The 18,666-nt window shown below is 40.4% G+C and overlaps 1 protein-coding gene across 4 annotated transcripts in view; it reads left to right on the top strand.

The window, feature by feature from the left end:
* The window catches only part of st6gal2a (ST6 beta-galactosamide alpha-2,6-sialyltranferase 2a), an 82,063-nt gene that overhangs the window by 33,796 nt on the left and 29,601 nt on the right, over positions 1 to 18,666 (top strand). For all 4 annotated transcript variants that reach the window (XM_034110482.2, XM_034110479.2, XM_034110480.2 and 1 more), the window contains 4 exons: positions 4,336 to 4,392; positions 4,478 to 5,490; positions 14,228 to 14,325; positions 15,232 to 15,333. In XM_034110482.2, coding sequence (XP_033966373.1) covers positions 4,557 to 5,490; positions 14,228 to 14,325; positions 15,232 to 15,333 — 1,134 coding nt within the window. In that variant the 5' untranslated portion in view covers positions 4,336 to 4,392; positions 4,478 to 4,556. The remainder of the gene's footprint in view (positions 1 to 4,335; positions 4,393 to 4,477; positions 5,491 to 14,227; positions 14,326 to 15,231; positions 15,334 to 18,666) is intronic.

The following is an 18,666-nucleotide window of genomic DNA, read 5'->3' as shown; positions in this document are numbered from 1 at the left end:
GCTATTTCTTGGCCCGAAGCGGTGACTTCCTGGAGTCCTGTCATCACTGTTGGGTTGCATGGCAACCAGAGCAGACTCGGAGCCAAACATATTTTTGCACAACCCCCCCTCCTTAAATATGGTGGTTACACACTATGGCTTTTGTACATGTATGAGATTTATGTCTTGATAAATGAAACAATTTGAGTTGCTGGAAGGCAGATTTATATATTTTTAACCTTTTTACAGAGCTAGTACGTCAGTACGGATCCCTCCTCTGTTGCTCTCCCTGAGGTTTCTCCCATTTTCCCCTTTAAAACTGTGGATTTTCTTTGGAAGTTTTTCCTTGTACGATGTGAGGGTCTAAGGACAGAGGGTGTCGTATTGTCATACTGATATTCTGTACAAACTGTGAAGTCCACTGAGACAAATGTAACATTTGTGATATTGGGCTATATAAATAAACATTGATTGATTGATTGAGCTAGCTGTCTCTCCTTGTTCCCAGTCTTTATGCTAAGCTCAACTAAGCTAAGCTAACCAGCTCCAGGATCTAACCTCTTAACATTGTATGCAAAAATGAAGGTGTTGTTTTTCTTTGTGATAGAAAGCTGAATATTATTTTCTCCTACGAATGAAACTAGTCATTTTTAATATGTTGTTTTGAGCTTTAGAAAAAGGTGATGTTCATTTTTCCCTTTTTATGACATTATTTTCATGCAAGAAATCAATCAATAAGAACGAGTCTAAACCGTTGAACACTTATTGTCATATATTCCAGATAAAATGGAATACTGTTTTTTATTAACTGGTATTATCGTGAATGATTACTTCTTGCAGTTATTTTTCGAAGCAATTACGCAAAATTGAATTCTCATTCTCTTGTAACAGCTTTTAAAGTGTTAGGAATTAGCTCCTAATATTGGTCACATTGTTGCAAACTTGATTATCGTCACAGTTTTTTAGACAAAGTAGTATATTTGAAATGGTAACCTTCGACTCTGACAGTTGTGATAGAAATGTAATGCTTTTTATTTAATAGACGAATCACCGCTTTATTGGAAAAAAAGCTGCACATTCAGCTCTGACCCTTCATGTTTCCTCGGTTCACTGCTCATTCGCTCACTTTTCCTACTTTTTCCTCCAGGTCGTAAACCACATAATGATCCTCTTTAGGGCCAATGGCCTGCAATCTCCTCTTCCCTCTTACAAAAGCTTCCTCTTTCTCCCCCTACATCGTATATCCGCAGTGCATCTCAATTTTGCTCTCTGCATGATCTATACTTTTTATTTGTTCGGGCTCCTTTGTTCTTCCCCGTCTCCTGCTCACTCCCACTAAGTCGTTTAGTCGTCCTTTGCTGTCTGGCAGTGGCTCGTTTCCCGTTTTGTACCGTTTCTTTGTGAAGTCCTCACAACACTAGCTCTGTCCTCCACCCCCGCCTCTCCATCTGTGCCACGCATTTATGTTGTTTCACCGCATTTACTGAAGCACACACCCTGATTGCTGCCAGGTGAGGCTGCGCACACACATGCATTCACGAAAAGCTGCCCCACACACACACACACACACACACACACACGCACACGCACACACACACTTCCTCAGTCTGCCTCTGTTGGGCAGTGGTGCATGTAGATGCCATTTGTTTGTTGACGGCATTGTCATTGTCATTCTCCAGCTTGTTTTTCTTTGTTATGTTTTTGTAGCTCAGGCCTGCTGTTGTTATTTCCAGGTGTTAAATGCCATATTTTTCTCTGAGTAGACATGTTGAAACTGCTACACAGGGGATTACTGCCCGACACCTACCCCACCTGCCAATGGCTTCAAAGCCTCAGGCAGAACACGTTATCATATTGCTGTGTGTGCAGATGTGTGTTTGTCTGAGAGATTGCATCAGCTCTTATTTTCTTTCTCCCATACTTTCTCCCCTCCCTCTGGCCCAGTTTCTCCCTGCTGTTTCCCCTCTTCTTCACCGGGGTCACTGGATGAGCTTTGGCCTCCTATGTGGCTGCGGGGCATAACGTCCTGTATTTCTGTGTGTATGGGGGGGGGGTTCAGGCTCTGCAGGACGTGGCAGCTTCAGAGACAGGAAGCTGTAATTAGGACGAGTGCAGGCTTAACACTCAGGAGCCTTCTTTTTTTTTTACTTCCACACTGCCACTCTCAGGAGAAATGCTCCCACATTAAGAGACCAAAACTCATAATTACGCGTGGCTGAGAGGATTGTAGTTCCTCTGATGTGAGGAGATTTAACGCTTCATTTATTCACCTTCACTGCTGTGTACTTCACACTGTAAGCCATCAGCGAAGCTCACGCGTTACACCAGAGTATTAGAGTAGGTCGGGCTGAATATGATTGCGGTCTTTTAATGATTGTGTTTCTGTGTACGGCAATAGAATAAGCAAAGGTGATGTGGTGATACGCATGTGAAATGACAATGAGTGGGTTTGTGAAGTAAGGTCGTCATCATAGTACCTGTCAGAGGTTGTTATTATCCCCATAGTATACAAGTACAATATTTCTGTTTTATGTGACTATAATGTGTGGGTTTTGGACAATTTAAGTTTTTTAATGGCGTCACCTTGGCCACTTGGAAATTGTGAAATTCACGGTTTTATTTTAAAACTAAAATGAATAAATCAAACTCAAAAGATGCAGATAGTGCAGATCTTAATAAACAATTTTCCTGGAATTGAATGTAAACCAACCAAAAATCTATGTAGCTGTAAACATTGTATTGCAGTGGAGGAGAGCAGTGTGTGTGTGTGTGTCCAGCTCTGTTAGCTGAGCCGCACACACACACCGCCCAAAAAGGACCAAACTGAAGCCACTGTTGTTGCTCACTTGGGGACGGTCGACAGTCGGAGGGTATACAACGGGAACTAAAACGTGTTTAGAGAAAGTGTGAGTCCTGACAGCTCGTAGAACAAACAGCCCTCAATGATCACACACCATATTAGGCAGATGGGTGAAGCATTATCGGAGATTAGCCGTGGACAAGAGATACGATACGGCGGAGATAATTGTTGGTTGCATCGCTCTTCTCCGCTCATGTTGACTTGGTAATGAACTATAATAAAAGGCTTGTTTAAAGTTCTAGGGAAATGAGCAAAGAAGCATAATTGTACAGTAAAGTCCATCACATGATTACATTGTGAGGATAAAGCTATATCTAGAAACAAAAAACGGTGACGATGAGAGATTGGAATAGTTTACACGAAACTGTTCAGAAGTAAACACAAACGTCAATGCCCCTATAGCTGAATTCTAGTGTAATATAACGATTTAAAAGGTTTAAAGTGCCTGTAAATACTAAATTGGAGGGGTGTTAAAGTTAAATGTTACAGATGAAGCCACTAATTGTTTCAGCACTGAGTTTTTGCCCCCTGGGAAAAGTAGAGTCGAACCGTCCAATTAGTCCCAATCAAGAGCTGAGGACCTTTTAGACTGAAGCTAGTTTGATAATCACCATTTATGGAAACGATTCACTTCCTGAGTCTGCGTCACGTTAGAGTTAAAGTTTGTATTGACCTTTACACCTAACGATTTCCTTTGAGGAAACTAGAAATTGTTCATTTCTTTAAACCTTTAATATTCTTTGGAATCTCTGATGTCTGAGTCGACTGATGTCAGCCATGTTTAGTTCTTGTTGTAATTGCTTTGGATTCAATGAGAATTGGATTCCAGCGAATAAACGGATCTTAATGAAATGACTCCGAACAAGTTCTGCTCGGCAGGAGGCGTTTCCTGTGCCGTCACTGTGAGCACTGATTGAGTTTTTCATGCCCACAGCCTCATGTTTTCACGTGCTCTCTTGACTGTTGAGTTGCACAATCCAGAAGTACTTTATTCATTACTGCAAACATGATATTACTGGGGATAAATAAACAGAAATGGATGTGTACTTAGTCCTGCCTTTCTGCTATTATTATCAGTACTGCTTTAATACTTGAAATAGCTTGTTACTGCATCGAGAGAAGCCTGCGAAATGTTGTAGTACCTTTTTCGTACGGACGAGTTATACTAATTCTGAATCATGATCACAATAGTCGTTAATAATTTAAAAAGCAGCCCTATACAGCTTCTGAATTCAGGCTGTGTGCATATCCTCCGTGGATTAAGCGTTTTTATATTTTCATAATGTTTATAACTAGAATTGCTTTCCAATCATTTTAAAAAGGGACATTTAAAGCTCAGTCTTACAATCTGAAAGTGAAATCTTTAACTCTCCTTCAACTTACTAAAGAACATCCCTGAGTGCAATATCGCATCCTTTCACAATGTGTATTTCACTCACATCACCATTAAAGATGATGTACTTGACTCCACTAACGTGTACCTCTCCTCTCCTCAGATTATTGTTGAATCCTGGATGCCACATGGTCATGAAGTAATAGAAGCAACCGCTGAGGTGAGTGTCTTAACTTCTGCTTTACTCGTGTTGGTTCTCCCTCTCTCCTCTCAGCAGTTTCACCCTGATCTCTCTCCTTCCTCAGGCCCTCCAGCTGACCTGTAGTAGAGTCCTGGCTGTGGGGCTGTGTTGTTGGTGGGCCAGATCTATGTGAGTGAGAGGTGATGAAGTCCAGTATGAGGCAGTGGCGGAGGCTGGTGCTGGTGGGGATGCTGGCCTGGGTGCTCCTCTTCCTCGGCCTCCTCTCCTACTTCCTGGATGCTCGTGTGAATGAGCCGCTGACCTCTGCTGGCTCTGTACTCTCACAGCACCCTGACACGCGTCGCCTGGCCTCCATACAGGCCTCCAATCAACAGCGACCAAACAGACACGAACTGGCTTCCACCTTAACGACGACCTCCCCCCGAGGTGAGCTGGACCCCGAGCCCTCTGCCAGCTTCCCGACCCCCGAGCCCAGCCTGGAAGTGAGCCGCAGCCCCGACAGCGCCCCCTACCAGGACTACCTGGACCCTCGGAGCCTGGCTGCCTGGTCCTCCTTCGGCACAGAAAACGTGGGTTCTCACTCGGACCCTTCAATCCAGAGTCGGGAGAGAATCGCCCACACAGAGTACCAGAACAGGCGCTACCAAGGTGGTGAGGAGGAGGAGGAGGAGGAAGAAGAAGAAGAAGAAGAGATGGATAATGAAGTTGAAGGAAACAGAAGGAGGCCGGGCGGTGACTCCTCAGATCTGGAGGAGTTTTACTTCTCAAAGTCGGTCTCTTTGGTGCAGCGGCTGTGGAGGGGTCGAGCGTCCGCCGGCATGCTGAGCCCGCGGCTGCAGCGCGCCAGGAAGGACTACGTCAGCGCCAACAAGCACCACGTCTCCTACACGGGGCACCGCAGGGCCGCCCGGAGCGCCAAAGAGCTGCTGTGCCAGATGAAGGCGCAGGCCCGGCTCCGGACGGTGGACGGGTCGGAGCAGCCCTTCTCCTCCCTCGGCTGGGCGCGCCTCGTGCCCTCACTCCCTCTGGAGAAACTGCACCAGAGCGCCTTCAAGACCTGCGCCGTGGTCACCTCCGCCGGGGCCATCCTGCGCTCAGGACTGGGCAGAGAGATCGGTGAGTAGAGAGACAACATGTTTGGATTAAAGGCGACGGAGCTCTACAGGAGTTCATCTGTTTTTGTAAGGCAGGTTTACATTTCTAAATTCAGATCATCATTCAAATCATTCAAAACGGCATATATATATATATATATATATATATATATATAGCACATATTGCACATATTGCACATAGTTGATTAGTATTCAAATCATTCAAATCATCCTTACTTTCAAAGGGTCAGGAGGTGACATTTCTAACTTAACTATGAAATGTTTTAATCTATTTTAGTAAGTGTTTTTTTAATACTTAGGCTTATTTCATTAACAGATGAACTTACCACAGAATACAAACTGGTATTGTTACATAGAGTATAGGTAAATCACAACTAAGAAACAAGAAAAAGAACTAAAAGAAAACGGAAAGAAAAAATAAATAAATACATAAAGATTTTGAGTTTTTAAAAGCATCAGCGTTACATTAAAGATGCATTTATACAATGTAGTAAAGCTCTTTCTTCAAAGTCACAGGTGTAACACGATTACTTTTGTTCCATGTTAAAATGTTCGCTGTGACTTGTCAATAAATCCAGCTTAAATGAAGTGTGTGTGTGTGTGTGTGTGTGTGTGTGTGTGTGTGTGTGTGTGTGTGTGTGTGTGTGTGTGTGTGTGTGTGTGTGTGTGTGTGTGTGTGTGTGTGTGTGTGTGTGTGTGTGTGTGTGTGTGTGTGTGTGTGTGTGTGTGTGTGTGTGTGTGTGTGTGTACATATCTTGTTACAACAAGTCACTTTTTATTTCAGATTCGTTTCCTATTATTGCTCAACATTATATCAACATAATATTTGAACATTTCAACTGCAGTTTCATGTCTAGACAGTAACTCTGTTATGTACCGTTGACGCATGTGTGCACAGGGTTAAATGTCATCTGATCCTACCCAAGTATCACTTCCCACTTCCCGATTTGAATTCAAACAAATATCCATCATTTGCATTTGCTCACATTTTCCTCGTGGCCTTTGCTGATTAACTCGTCAAGCTGATCAGGCTTGAGCGTGTGCCTAGTAGGGTATATGTCGTTGTTTGAATGTGTGTGGTCTTGGTATGGAGACTTTGGCAGCGTTTCGGTAAGTGGGGAGAGTGAGAACTCAATGACAGATGGCTCAGTAGAAAACACAGAACCCCCTCTGGTAACCAATCAGGCCGTCCGCACATCACATATAGCTTCTATGCATTTCCTTGAGGATTCAGCTGCTTAACGCAAGAGCAGTCTTTCATATTAATAGCTTTATGCATTTTATTTATATATTTACAAGAAATATCTTCATACTGACACCGTTCTGAAGACGCTAGCTGCCCCAGATAAGGTTGTCCCAGAAAGGGAAGCAGAGGAAACAGTGAAAATAAGATGCAGAGCTACTTCGACCTCTGACCCCGTGGTCACAGTGGGATTGACTCGTGGTGCTGTGTCCGAGGAAACATCAGCACTGCGGTCTTTCAAAAGTGACGCCTCAACTCGCTGCAAGAAAATAAAAAGTCTTCCTAAAGTCAGATTATTTCTAAAGCTGTAGGTGCAAACAGGTTTCCTGCGCAGTTACAGAAATACAGTTGTGCGTTTAAGTAAAACTCCCAGACCGCGTTGTTGTTTTGGATTATTGATGGATATGGTTTCTGTGTTAGTGCTGGAGGATGAAACACATTTGACCGAGTGCTATTTCTTATTTTTAGAAGCAAAGGAAAGAAAGGCAGGCTCTCAGTCTTGGGCTACCAGGCCTCGGACTTAAACTCGGCAGGTGTTTGTAGATCTCTGTCGATGCATCATCATCCCCCATGTTTGTTTTTGGCTTCTGTCCAATAATGGGACCCGTTTGCACATGCTCATAACCAACCCGAGTGCATGTGTCTCTTCCGCACCACTCGTGCCTCGTTTTGAGCGTTCACACCTGGTGAAAAAGCAATTCTAAACATCACATTTGCCATCAAAAAGTCATTATGAGCATATAGGAAAGTCGTCAAACAACAAATTGTAATTTATGAGTGTTCAGTCTCTGAGGGGGGGAACTCATGCATCTTGGTGTCAGGGTATTGGATCAGTGTGTCGTCGTCATGCTACTTAGTTCTTAAGAAAAGAGATTTTTCTTGACAAGGGGACTTAATGACTTGAGGAATGAGATGAATGTTGGAGCTGATTTATTATTGAACAGTGTTGGAAAAAGCTTACATTTATTCTGAGGCTCAGCTATCGCAGAAAATCAAACTGCATCGGTTCCCACTCTAGCTTCTTACTTTCTCCAAAAAGCCTGCAATGCATCAAAACTTACAAGATGCAGCTTCTGATTGTGACACATAGCGAAAGAGGACTGTGACCACATAGCTGCTTCCTGTCCCACATGCAGGTTGGCTGACATTTAGATGCTCAGGCTTCTCAGTGGCTGCAGCACCGGGTTCATCCTGTGAGCTTTCATTCCCAGGTTTACATGTGTGTGATGTGTGACTGCCATCATGTGGCGGCCTGAACACACTGCACCCCCTGTGGGAGGGAAGTTACAAACCATTTACAGCAGGGGTTTCCAAACTTTTTTCACAGTGGGCCACATACAGAAAAATATACGAAGGGGTGTATTGCCTCATAGGTTCAGTTATAAGTTAGCAAAATCAATCAAATGTAGTTAAATTGTGCTTGTGAGTGTTGGCAGCTCATCCCGTAAAACAGAAGCCTCAGATTGATTATAATAAGGAGAAATAGGAAGGGTGTATTTCAAGCTTGTTATGTAAATAAGTCATTGGGCTTTTTTCTTATCAACTAGGATATGTTAGAACATGTTTCCAACTTGAATTGACTGAATTTAACACGTGAATACTACTGTGTAATATATGTTTACATTTATAGTTAAGAAGTACAATAGAAGATAAGCACAAGTTTCATTTGTCGGCCATATTCCATTACATGACATGTCACTTGTTAGACGCTTTTATCCAAAGTAACTTACATACTCAGTACTGTGGGAAATCCCCACAGGAGCAATGTGGGGTGACGTGTCTCAGGGACACAACGACATGCTGACTGCAGTGGGGTTTGAACCTGTGACCCCCTGATCCAAACACCAACGTACAACCCACTGCACCACCCATTATACTTTTTTAAATAGCTGAGGGCCGATTCAAAATTGGCCCCTGGGCCGTAGTTTCCAGCATTATTCAATGAAATGCCCTGTAGCACACATTGTGCTTGTGAAGTGCTTTAGTGTTTACTGTTGTTGACGGCCTCATCCCACTATCTCACATTTTTAATATAGTTTTCTGCAAATGTCAGCTCTTTTTTTTACTAATTTGTGTTGTTGCATCTGTAGCTGTGATTGATCTCAATGTGTGATGTGGTGCCCCCCTGTGGTGGTATTTTTAGAAAGCACTGTGGTCGAACATCTGACCTATTAAGATATGAAGGTCTAAAGCTAAATTCAACATCAAAATATTTACTTTATAAATGCATAACATCTTCGAATGGCATTTAATTTAAACCAAATAATTTTTTTAAAACAGACAATTGTATGTTTTATCACAAAGGAAGTGGGCTGTGCGATTTTGGGAAAAAATCTGCGATTTTTTTCTGACAAATATTGCGATTCGAATTGCGATATTTGTTTTTAAGCGACCCAACGGAAGTTTATTGTAAAATGCGGCCATAACTCTGGCTCGGAAGGTCGTATCAACGTGCTCCCGTCTCTAGCACCCCCGCAGCCCGAGCTACGAGTGAAAGAACTAAAGTTACATGAAACTTCCGTTGGGTTGCTTTAAAGTCAAGCTTCAGTTTAAGATTCACCCTGTAATAGAAACACGTGATGGAGCGTCACTAACCTGACTCAGAAACCATCTAAAGCTCCATTGGAAGCCATTTGGAAAGGGCAGGCACTTTCAAAAACACTTGGCAGGTGATTGGATCAATCTGTCTATCACCTTCTATCATGGGCCACTTCTGATTGGTTAACAATGGCTGGTACATGTGGAGCACAGCACTTCCGATTGGTGTGGATGACTGACACACAAGAAGAAGAAAAAAGGAAAAAATCGCACCATTTCAAATCGCGATTTCGATTTAAAATCGATTAATCGTTCAGCCCTAATCTACACTACTACTTATTACTAAGTTCGCAATCCTGTTACCTCATAACATTAACCACGTCTAGACTTTGTCACATAAGTAATGTTACCACATCATGTAACATACTTTTTATTGAATCTAATCCTGAACCAGGATATTTTCCCTAACCCAACAAAGTAGTTGTGTTGCCTCAATATTACCATCTATTCCTATTTTCACAACATGCTTAAAACTCCTACCATTTCACAGCATTGGGTCATGCAGTATATGTTGCTTTGGAATGTATTGGCGAACTACCTCTTCTGTGGTTTTGTTAGAAGGACGTGTTACCGCCTCTCCTGGGTTTTATTTGTCAGGCTTAGAAGTTGGTATCCAAACTTTAAAACATAAAAAGACACCTAGCTTTGAAGCAGCCACATGTACACGGTCAGTTGCAGTGACAGCTGTACAGAATATTTTACAATCAACAGAACTATTTTTGAGTTTACGAAGCCACACGTCACATTTAACAAGTCTGAAGGAGCCAGAATAAAGTTGATCTTAAACTGTGAAACTCTTTCATCTTGAGAACAGAGGAATATAACATGTCAGACATTTAAGACTCGACAAGCGTCCCCTGAGGAGCCGTGGGCGTTACTCTCGCAGACACTGACGAATGAACTCTTTAGCTTTAAATTAATCAAACTTGTCATGACAGAGTATGAGGAATGGTGTTGTAATACTACTTCACTTTATGTGTCACAATATGTATACTTTATGGCAGTTGCTGATGATACAAAGCACCAAACGTACTTTAAAGGGGTACTATTATGCTTTTTCGGGGGGGTTTCACTTCCCTCTAGTGTGTTATATAGATGTGTGTGCATTTACATGGTCTGCAAAGGCTACAATTCAATAATGCCTCCATTGGACTCCTTTGTTTACTTCTGTAACATAATGACATCACTATGCAACATTCGTGATTCTATGGGTTAGCGCTACAACGCATTGTACGTGATAGGCGAAGGGACCAGGCATCTCTAAAATGTTGACCAATCACAACAGAGCCGGCCAGCTAACCAATCAGAGCAGACTGGGCTCTGGTTTCAGACAGAGGGTGAAAAGAGGTGCTGCAGCACAGGCAGTATGAGAAAGATAAAGAGCCTTTTGAACATTAAAACGTGTCACAGGAGAGACACAACATACACATATGAACCTGAACGTTTGCAGAATATGTCTTCTTTAAACCTGACCAGTAGACTAACCAATCCCCTGCCTTGTGTTTCTCGCACTCAGTTGAAGAAAGCAACAGTTTGCTTGTCATAGATTTGAGACTCCTCAACAGGTCAAAGGTCAGCCACAAATGGGGCCCACGCTGTTCTATTCTCCAGATATCAGAATAGAGAAATCAAGAATGAATTCAAAGCCTTGAAACAATAATGGTAGAAGCTCATTTTGAACTCAATAATTCTTTAGATATTTAAATAATTGTATTTTTTACTTTCTTACCTCTATATATATATATATATATATAGGTATACTTTTTGTATTTCTTTGGAAGTACTAAGTAACAAATGATCGTTTTATTGAACCGCACTCTGTCACCTGCAACAGTGGTCATTCAAAAAGCATTACGCGGTCAGAGAGAACATTTAGTCTCCAGTCACACAATCTATAGTGATCCTTCAAAGTACTGCATCAAAACGTTTTTTGGACAATACAAACACAAATATTTTCTTTTAAACAATGACGATAATACAATTAAAATAATCAGAATTGTTAAAATAAATATATAATGTACATCTACAATATAAAAAAATATAAATATTTCAACAACAAAAAAAGAAATTTGGCAAAAAGAAATAGAAATGATAAACGGATACATAAAACTTTAGATAATTAATTCACTTTTTTGTTCTTATACACAAAGTTAGCTTTAATCTTTAGATTGTGTGAAACAGTTGTAATGTGAGTCAGTAAACCTTACCTCAGATGATTTGACAACAAATGACCCGTGCTAAAAGAAAACCGTGAAAATCCATCGGTGTGACGCCCCGTGGGGAGCTGACGTGTTTACAGGATTTTATTGGAGTGTGAGGGCAAACTCAATGTCAAGCTAGTGATCACGGTTCCAGCGTTTTGAAGTAGGTCTTGTTGTTATTGTTGGTGTTGTTGTTTTTGTTGCTGTTGTTGTTGTTGTGAATGCCAATCAGTGTTGTTCCAGTCGAGTGACCGCGGTGATGAAGGAGCATTAGATAGGAATCTGGCGGATCATCCATTCTGGTGTCGGACCAAGTCTGTGGCTCTGATGGATCGATCGACAGACGTCACAAGTTTATCGTTATCTCTCCAACCATCCATCACACAGTGTTTGTCATGATGCTGAAGTGTGAAAGACATTATATGAACACACACGTGGGCAGAATTAGGCGTGATCTTTATGTTTTTCTTCATATTAGTAGTGGCTCATCAGTTACAGGAGCCAACCACTAGAGAGCACTTTGGTTACATCTGTGAGCCGGACATAAATCCAGTCAAAGTGGTTGTAATTCACTTCACTGCATGTCGTCACAGAGGCACCTCAGAGATCTAATGTCAGGACACAAGACAGCTAAACACCTGACCTTTTGAAACAACATCCATAACATTCATCTGGCTGCAACTTACACATTATTTATCTAATATATCATATTCCAATCCCTTGTATATCGATTCTTATTGCACTATTTCACAATTTTACTATTTCTCTTTTTGTATTTACTTGCACTCCTTTTTCAGTTTTATTCTGTTGCACTGTTGGAGGAGCCTGTGACCTAAGATTGTCATCGTCATAGCTACATTGTAGCTATGTTCGTATGACTAATAGAAGCCTTGAACCTAATGGCACAAAGCATTGATCTGACCATGAAAATCTATGTGCACGTGAAAGCATTCATGTGTAAATTACTTTCATGTTGATGTAGTTTCGGTGAGCCTCAGTGTGGCTTAAAACGCATTTCATGTACAAGGCTTCCTACACAGCATCCAGATCGGAGGAGGAGAGTGAGAGTATGGGAATAATAAGGAGTAACTGGAAAAAAGATAAGCGCATATGGAAAATATTGGTGTTTCACTATTTCTCCTATTCTGATTTGTACATTCACACATGTCCTGTGATATGCATAACATGGTGTCCATTGGACCATTTATTTATTCACACGATTAACTAACAATACCAGTACTGTTCAGTTAAAAGCCTGACTCTTACCCACACCTTTAACATCATGCATTATATTATTGTTTATCATGTGAACAAAATCCTGTTCATTTTAATATTGTGAATCCCACACAGGAGGACTCTTCTATACTATAAAGCTACCTCTCCTATTATCTGCATAGCCCTCGACTTTACATCTCAGGTTTTGTCATATTACACTGTACTTATATATTTTTTATATTTGATATACATATTTCTCGTAATAGTAATCATTTTTAAAATAGTTTTTGTAATGGTTCTAATTTTGGTCCTTTTCTTACATTTGATCTTTTACTGGGTTTAATTATGCACCAGAGCAAATGCCTTGTACGTGCAAGCCTACATGGTAATAACCCTGATTCTTATTCTGATGAGACATGATGGTTACATGTGAAATGGGACACCCTGATAGGGACATTAAGTATTTACAATATAAATTATTAATACATCTACAATTGGACAGGGTTTGTGTATTGTAAAGAAACATAACAAGTCAAAATCACACAAACAACTTTACTATTCTCACACTAACGACTACATTGTTAATTGATTTGTACTGCATGATCCAACTGGCCTTAATCTTCTGCCAACTATTTGTCAAAATTAAATCATATTATGGTCCAAATGTAACTTACATGTTGACAGTTTGACTTAAAACCATTTATTTATATTACAATCTAGCTATTAATACTCAGATGTTGAGTTTGGTCTAAAGAATGAAATGCAAAAAGTGTAGGATCCCTATCTGTGTCATTTCCTTTCACAAGTTGTCTTTACAATATAAGACAAAGCAGCAGCGGTGACCTTGACAAAGTCATGCTGATTCAGAACGACTTTTCAATTCATGTCGAGGTATCTTTTTGTTCCCACCTTTATTTGTCCTTGTCTGCATTTTGGATTTACTGCAGGTGTGTCAAACCTCAAACACATCTGGCAGTAATGGAAGGGTAAAAGGTTCATTTTTGCATCATGATAACATATAAATAGCAACCAGCTTAAAGGTGGGGTAGGTAAGTTTCAGAAACCGGCTCGAGATACACTTTTTGTTATATTCCATGGAATGCTCTTAACATCCCGATAGCAATGAATATCTGAAGTGCTTTGACAAAAAATCCGTAACAAAATGTCATCTGTAGAAGCAGTAATACTGTACAACCAATCCGTTTAGCCGGATGGCCTACCTGCCTGTCAGCCTTCCATCGGGGCACAAACTGATCTCGTGCCCTCATTGGTCATGTGCGCGTTCGTGTGTGTTGGAGGAGGGGCTCTATAAGGAAGTGGCAGATTTTCTCCGGTTGTGTATTTTCAAATTCTAGCGATCTCGAGCCGGTTTCTCAAATGTACCTACCCCACCTTTAAGTGTTCATGTGCGTGTTTACGAGCTACACGCCAAGGTCAGTCCATCACCTGCTTCACGGTCTGTGGTCTATTCTGTGTTTCAGATAATCATGACGCAGTGTTACGGTTCAATGCTGCGCCGACAGAGGGATACGAGCGAGACGTGGGGAACAAAACCACCATCCGCATCATCAACTCACAGGTGGGGAGAGAGCCTGGCCTTGTGTGGCGTAATGGATGATTTATTAATGGATGTACTACTGTAAGAGCCGTGTCATTCCCTGAAGCACATGTTAAAGATGTGCTAAATGTTTTATGGATTTTTATGCAGACTTTTTTTGAGCATATTTTAATTTATTTATGTCTTTTTGCCATTCTGTCATTTTGCATTTCTCAAACAACATTTCTGAATATGATTTGAATGCTGCTTTTAATTACACAATTATTACAGTTTATTTGGATATTTGTATTTGAGGAGAGTTTATATTTGTTTTAAACTTCATGGTTCTTGAAGTACAATTCAAACAAGACATAAAATCAGCATTAACATACTTCAAATATAAAGTTTCAGCTCATCTCGGAGACATTGTTTTGAGGTCCTTAAGTCACGACTCTCCAAAGTAAATGTTCTCCTGCGACAGTCTGTCAGCCTAAAGGTAAACTGTCACTATGTTGTTAAATTAGTTCTGTTAAAGCTGCTTAAATCCATACTTTTATATTTACTATGGGAGAAATGACTATTTTTCGTTTGAAAGGTGTCCACGGAAATGTTCATCATCGTTGGACACTTCCTTGTTTCCCTCTGGAAACGGGAAAACAGCCGACTTGGCAAACTTGACATTTAAAAAGCTTGGCGACGATGTCTAGACAGAAAACATCAGATGCCGACAATGCATGTTTTTACCGTTTAGTTGTGTACAGATTAAACTAACGGGGAGAGAGGCTGCTTGTGTTATCTTTTGACAGAGCCAAGCTAGCTCTTTCAACTTGTTCCAGGTCATTATGCTAAACTAAGCTAATCAAATGCTGTTAACAAGCATATTTCCAATAAATGTTGCTTGTTACCTGCGTCTTTTTATTTTACAACAATGGATATTTCCCTCTACAGATTTTGACCAATCCCAGGCATCGTTTCAACTCGAGCTCCATTTACAAGAATGTGACTCTGGTAGCCTGGGATCCTGCACCTTACACCGTCAACTTGCACCAGGTATGTTTCTTCATCCCAAAGGAGCCTCTTTCGATCGATAAATCAATCAATCAATTTCAATACATTTGAAATATCACGCATTTGTCTGAGGGGGCTTTACAAGCGGTTGCAGCATTTGATTTAGGTTTTTGTGAATGTTAATGGTCAGCGAAGGCTAAAATCCCAAAGTTCCCCCCCCAAGACATCTCTAAGCGGTTGACCAATCACAACAGAGCCGGCCAGCTAACCAATCAGAGCAGACTGGGCTCTGGTTTCAGACAGAGGGTGAAAAGAGGTAGTCTGAGAAAAATAAAGAGCTTTGTTTAACATTAAAGCATAGACATGTCAGGTAGGGGCAATAAATACATATTCGGACCTGAAAATGAGCAGAATTAATCTGCCTGACAACATTAAAGACAGTAGGGCAGATGCAACGGAAGACATGGTAAGGCGACACCAAGGTAATTATGTTAACAATAGCCATACGTGTAGAAAGGACCATGCATAGTTTCTCTCTTCCCCAGAGGGAACACAACAGTCATATCATCCTCATGAAACCTCACAGCGGTGCTAATAAAACCTGCAGCTGACCCTCCCCCCAGGTGAAGGTCAGATGAAGGTTGCAGAGACAGATGAGAGAGAGGGGGGCTCTCTCTCATCTGTCTCTGCAACCTTCATCTGACCTTCACCTGCCTTTTGAGATGCTTCATTCATGTTATCACGGGTTTCCAAAGACACATTACTCCTCCTCGCCCTTTCTTCGCCTCTTCATGCTACATTTGAATGATTATTCGGGGAATGGTGTGCTGCCACAATCAATAGGTTAATGTTTAACAACATGCTTTGTAAATTGAAATTGATTAGCATTTTTAGCGTAGCCTTCTCTCTAAATTATTCCCATTGTTAAGCAAATTACTATTGGATATTAGAGAATGTCCTTGTCCGTTCCTACTAATGTTTCTTTTGCCATTTACAAGCCAATAATAGAACAACTTGTCCTCCTTAATGAACCGCGATGAGCTTGTAGGTTTTAACCTTTTACTTCTCTGCAGGAGCACTGGTCAATGTGTGTTATCTCATCCATTAATATTCTGCAGGAAGATCACACAAGGCATCGCTGCTAGAGCGGAAGCCTTTGCTGCGAAGCCAATCACTGAAACCGCAATAAGGGAAGATCAGTTAGTGTGAACATAATGGCAGCAACACGTGTTCCTCCCATCATTGTGTACATACAGCACATGTCCCACTACTCGACAAAAGACAAGGGGATGCTGAATAAAGCCAGCAGGGTCACAGGGAGGTAAAGGACAAAGCAGCAGAGATGTTTGAAAGGACGGCGATTGGAGTTGACGGATACAATGTGACAAGTGTGACCTTTTTTTAATTAGTTTGGAGAACAAATGTATTTAAAGCTGTGGTGCCTATTGACCGCCCCGTCTCTTGGACTTGTTGCTCTCACATATTCCAGTTTAGAAATACACTACTTCTTAATATTCTTCAGCATCACGTTTGTATGTGATTTTGTGGCTAGATGATGTAAAGTAGTTGGCTTTGTTCTTTGTTGTATTCAAATTAAATTGTAGGATGTAAAGAGTAACATTTGTGATTACACTGAAAGGAAAATGAAATTGTTCCAATTAATTTAATTAATTAAAATATATCTTGAATTTAAATATATCTTGAATTTCACGCAATATATTATTTACACACTGCTTTATTTATCCCAGGGCGTTGTGCAATAGCTGCCCACTGCTCCTAGTACTAGACTCCTGGTACCAGGATGGGTTAAAAGCAGAGAACACATGTCACTGTGTGTGCCGTGTGCTCTGCATGTGTGACCATTAAAGAGGGTTTCATCCCTCCCAATATTATTATTATTATTATTATTTTCACGATATTGTCCCGGTTTTTAACCAAATCTTGGTTTAGACTTTAAAAGGACACTCAAACATACTGGATCCATTAAGCACTTGGTTAGCCAGCATACATTTTGATCGCATCAGAAATGGGACATACTTCTTTTGAAGTAAACCTCCTTTTTAGTAAAAAGACCTCCCAGCAAAATGAAACGTAAAAAATATAAGAACAGTGATGATCTACTTTTTCCACTATATTAAATCAATCATGAGGATATTTACCATAACCCCATAATAAAGAATTCACCATGATTTACAAACAATCCATACCATCCCTTTTTTTATGTAATTGCAATGGACTTCTTTTTTTTTTTTTACAATATTTATAGCCCTGACGATTGATTTTTATTGAGAACTATTTTTTATTTTATTCGCTTCACATACACTTTCCTTGAATCCATCACGGTAGACCTTATTTCCATCAAAATGTCATACACTGATTACATCACCATGCTTTAAGTTATAACCATTGTACTGAACTGAATACACGCTTCATGTTTACTGAATAATAAGACCGTGTTATTGAATAGAATAAAATCAGGCAGCGCATTTGTATTTTGTTCAATGAACACGATGTATAACTTCATTATTGAACTTTTGAAGGGCAATGCCGAAAAGAAGCATCAGCCCACTTGAGAAACACAGCACAAAAAAACATTTATAAAGATTCAGATTATTTTATCTTTTCTTTGAAGTTAACTCATTCAAATGATAAAAGTAAGTGCAGTGGCCTTAATCTTCTGTGTCACTGCCATTTTGAATTTTAGTAATTCATATTTGCACACATTTTCTATTTCAGTGGTTGATAAAAAGCATGGGTTACATTCCCAAGATAACATGTTAGAAACGGTTGCCTTTAATTCAGACACAAGAATTGTATTTATTTTGTATTCCATGAATGCATGATCTCTCTGCATCAGAAAGATGAGAGAAACATGTTTGTCCTAGTGAAAGGAAAAGGAAGGATGTCTAACTTTTTAATTATCATTTACTTTTATTAACATCTCTGCCATCTTCCATATACTTTAACACATATTTCCACCTACTAAAACATATCTTAAACACCTCCTCTTAATATGTCTTAAAAAATAAGAAACAATTCTGCTGGGAATAATATTTCTTCAAGATAAAAAAACATCTTTATTTTTCCTACAGCTGCTCCTTCATTAGAAAATATAAAATGTTATACATTTGAAAATATCAGTCCAAGACTTTAACCCGGCCCACTTTGAGTTAAGATTACGATTAAGATTAAGATGGATCTTTATTAATCCCCGTGGGGAAATTCAGTAGTTCAAACGGCAACAGGTTAAGGATGAAAAACAGGACAGCACAGATTCACACAGGTTCAGTGGCGAGCCGTGACTTTTATACCTAGGCCCTCTGACCGCCCCCCCTTCCCTCGAAAATTATTATATATATATATATATATATATAT

This window comes from Pseudochaenichthys georgianus, chromosome 21 (genome assembly GCF_902827115.2).
Source record: "Pseudochaenichthys georgianus chromosome 21, fPseGeo1.2, whole genome shotgun sequence".
Classification (NCBI taxonomy): Eukaryota; Metazoa; Chordata; class Actinopteri; order Perciformes; family Channichthyidae; genus Pseudochaenichthys; species Pseudochaenichthys georgianus.
The sequence above is the reverse complement of the archived record's forward strand: the minus strand, read 5'-3'. Positions and strand labels throughout refer to the sequence as shown.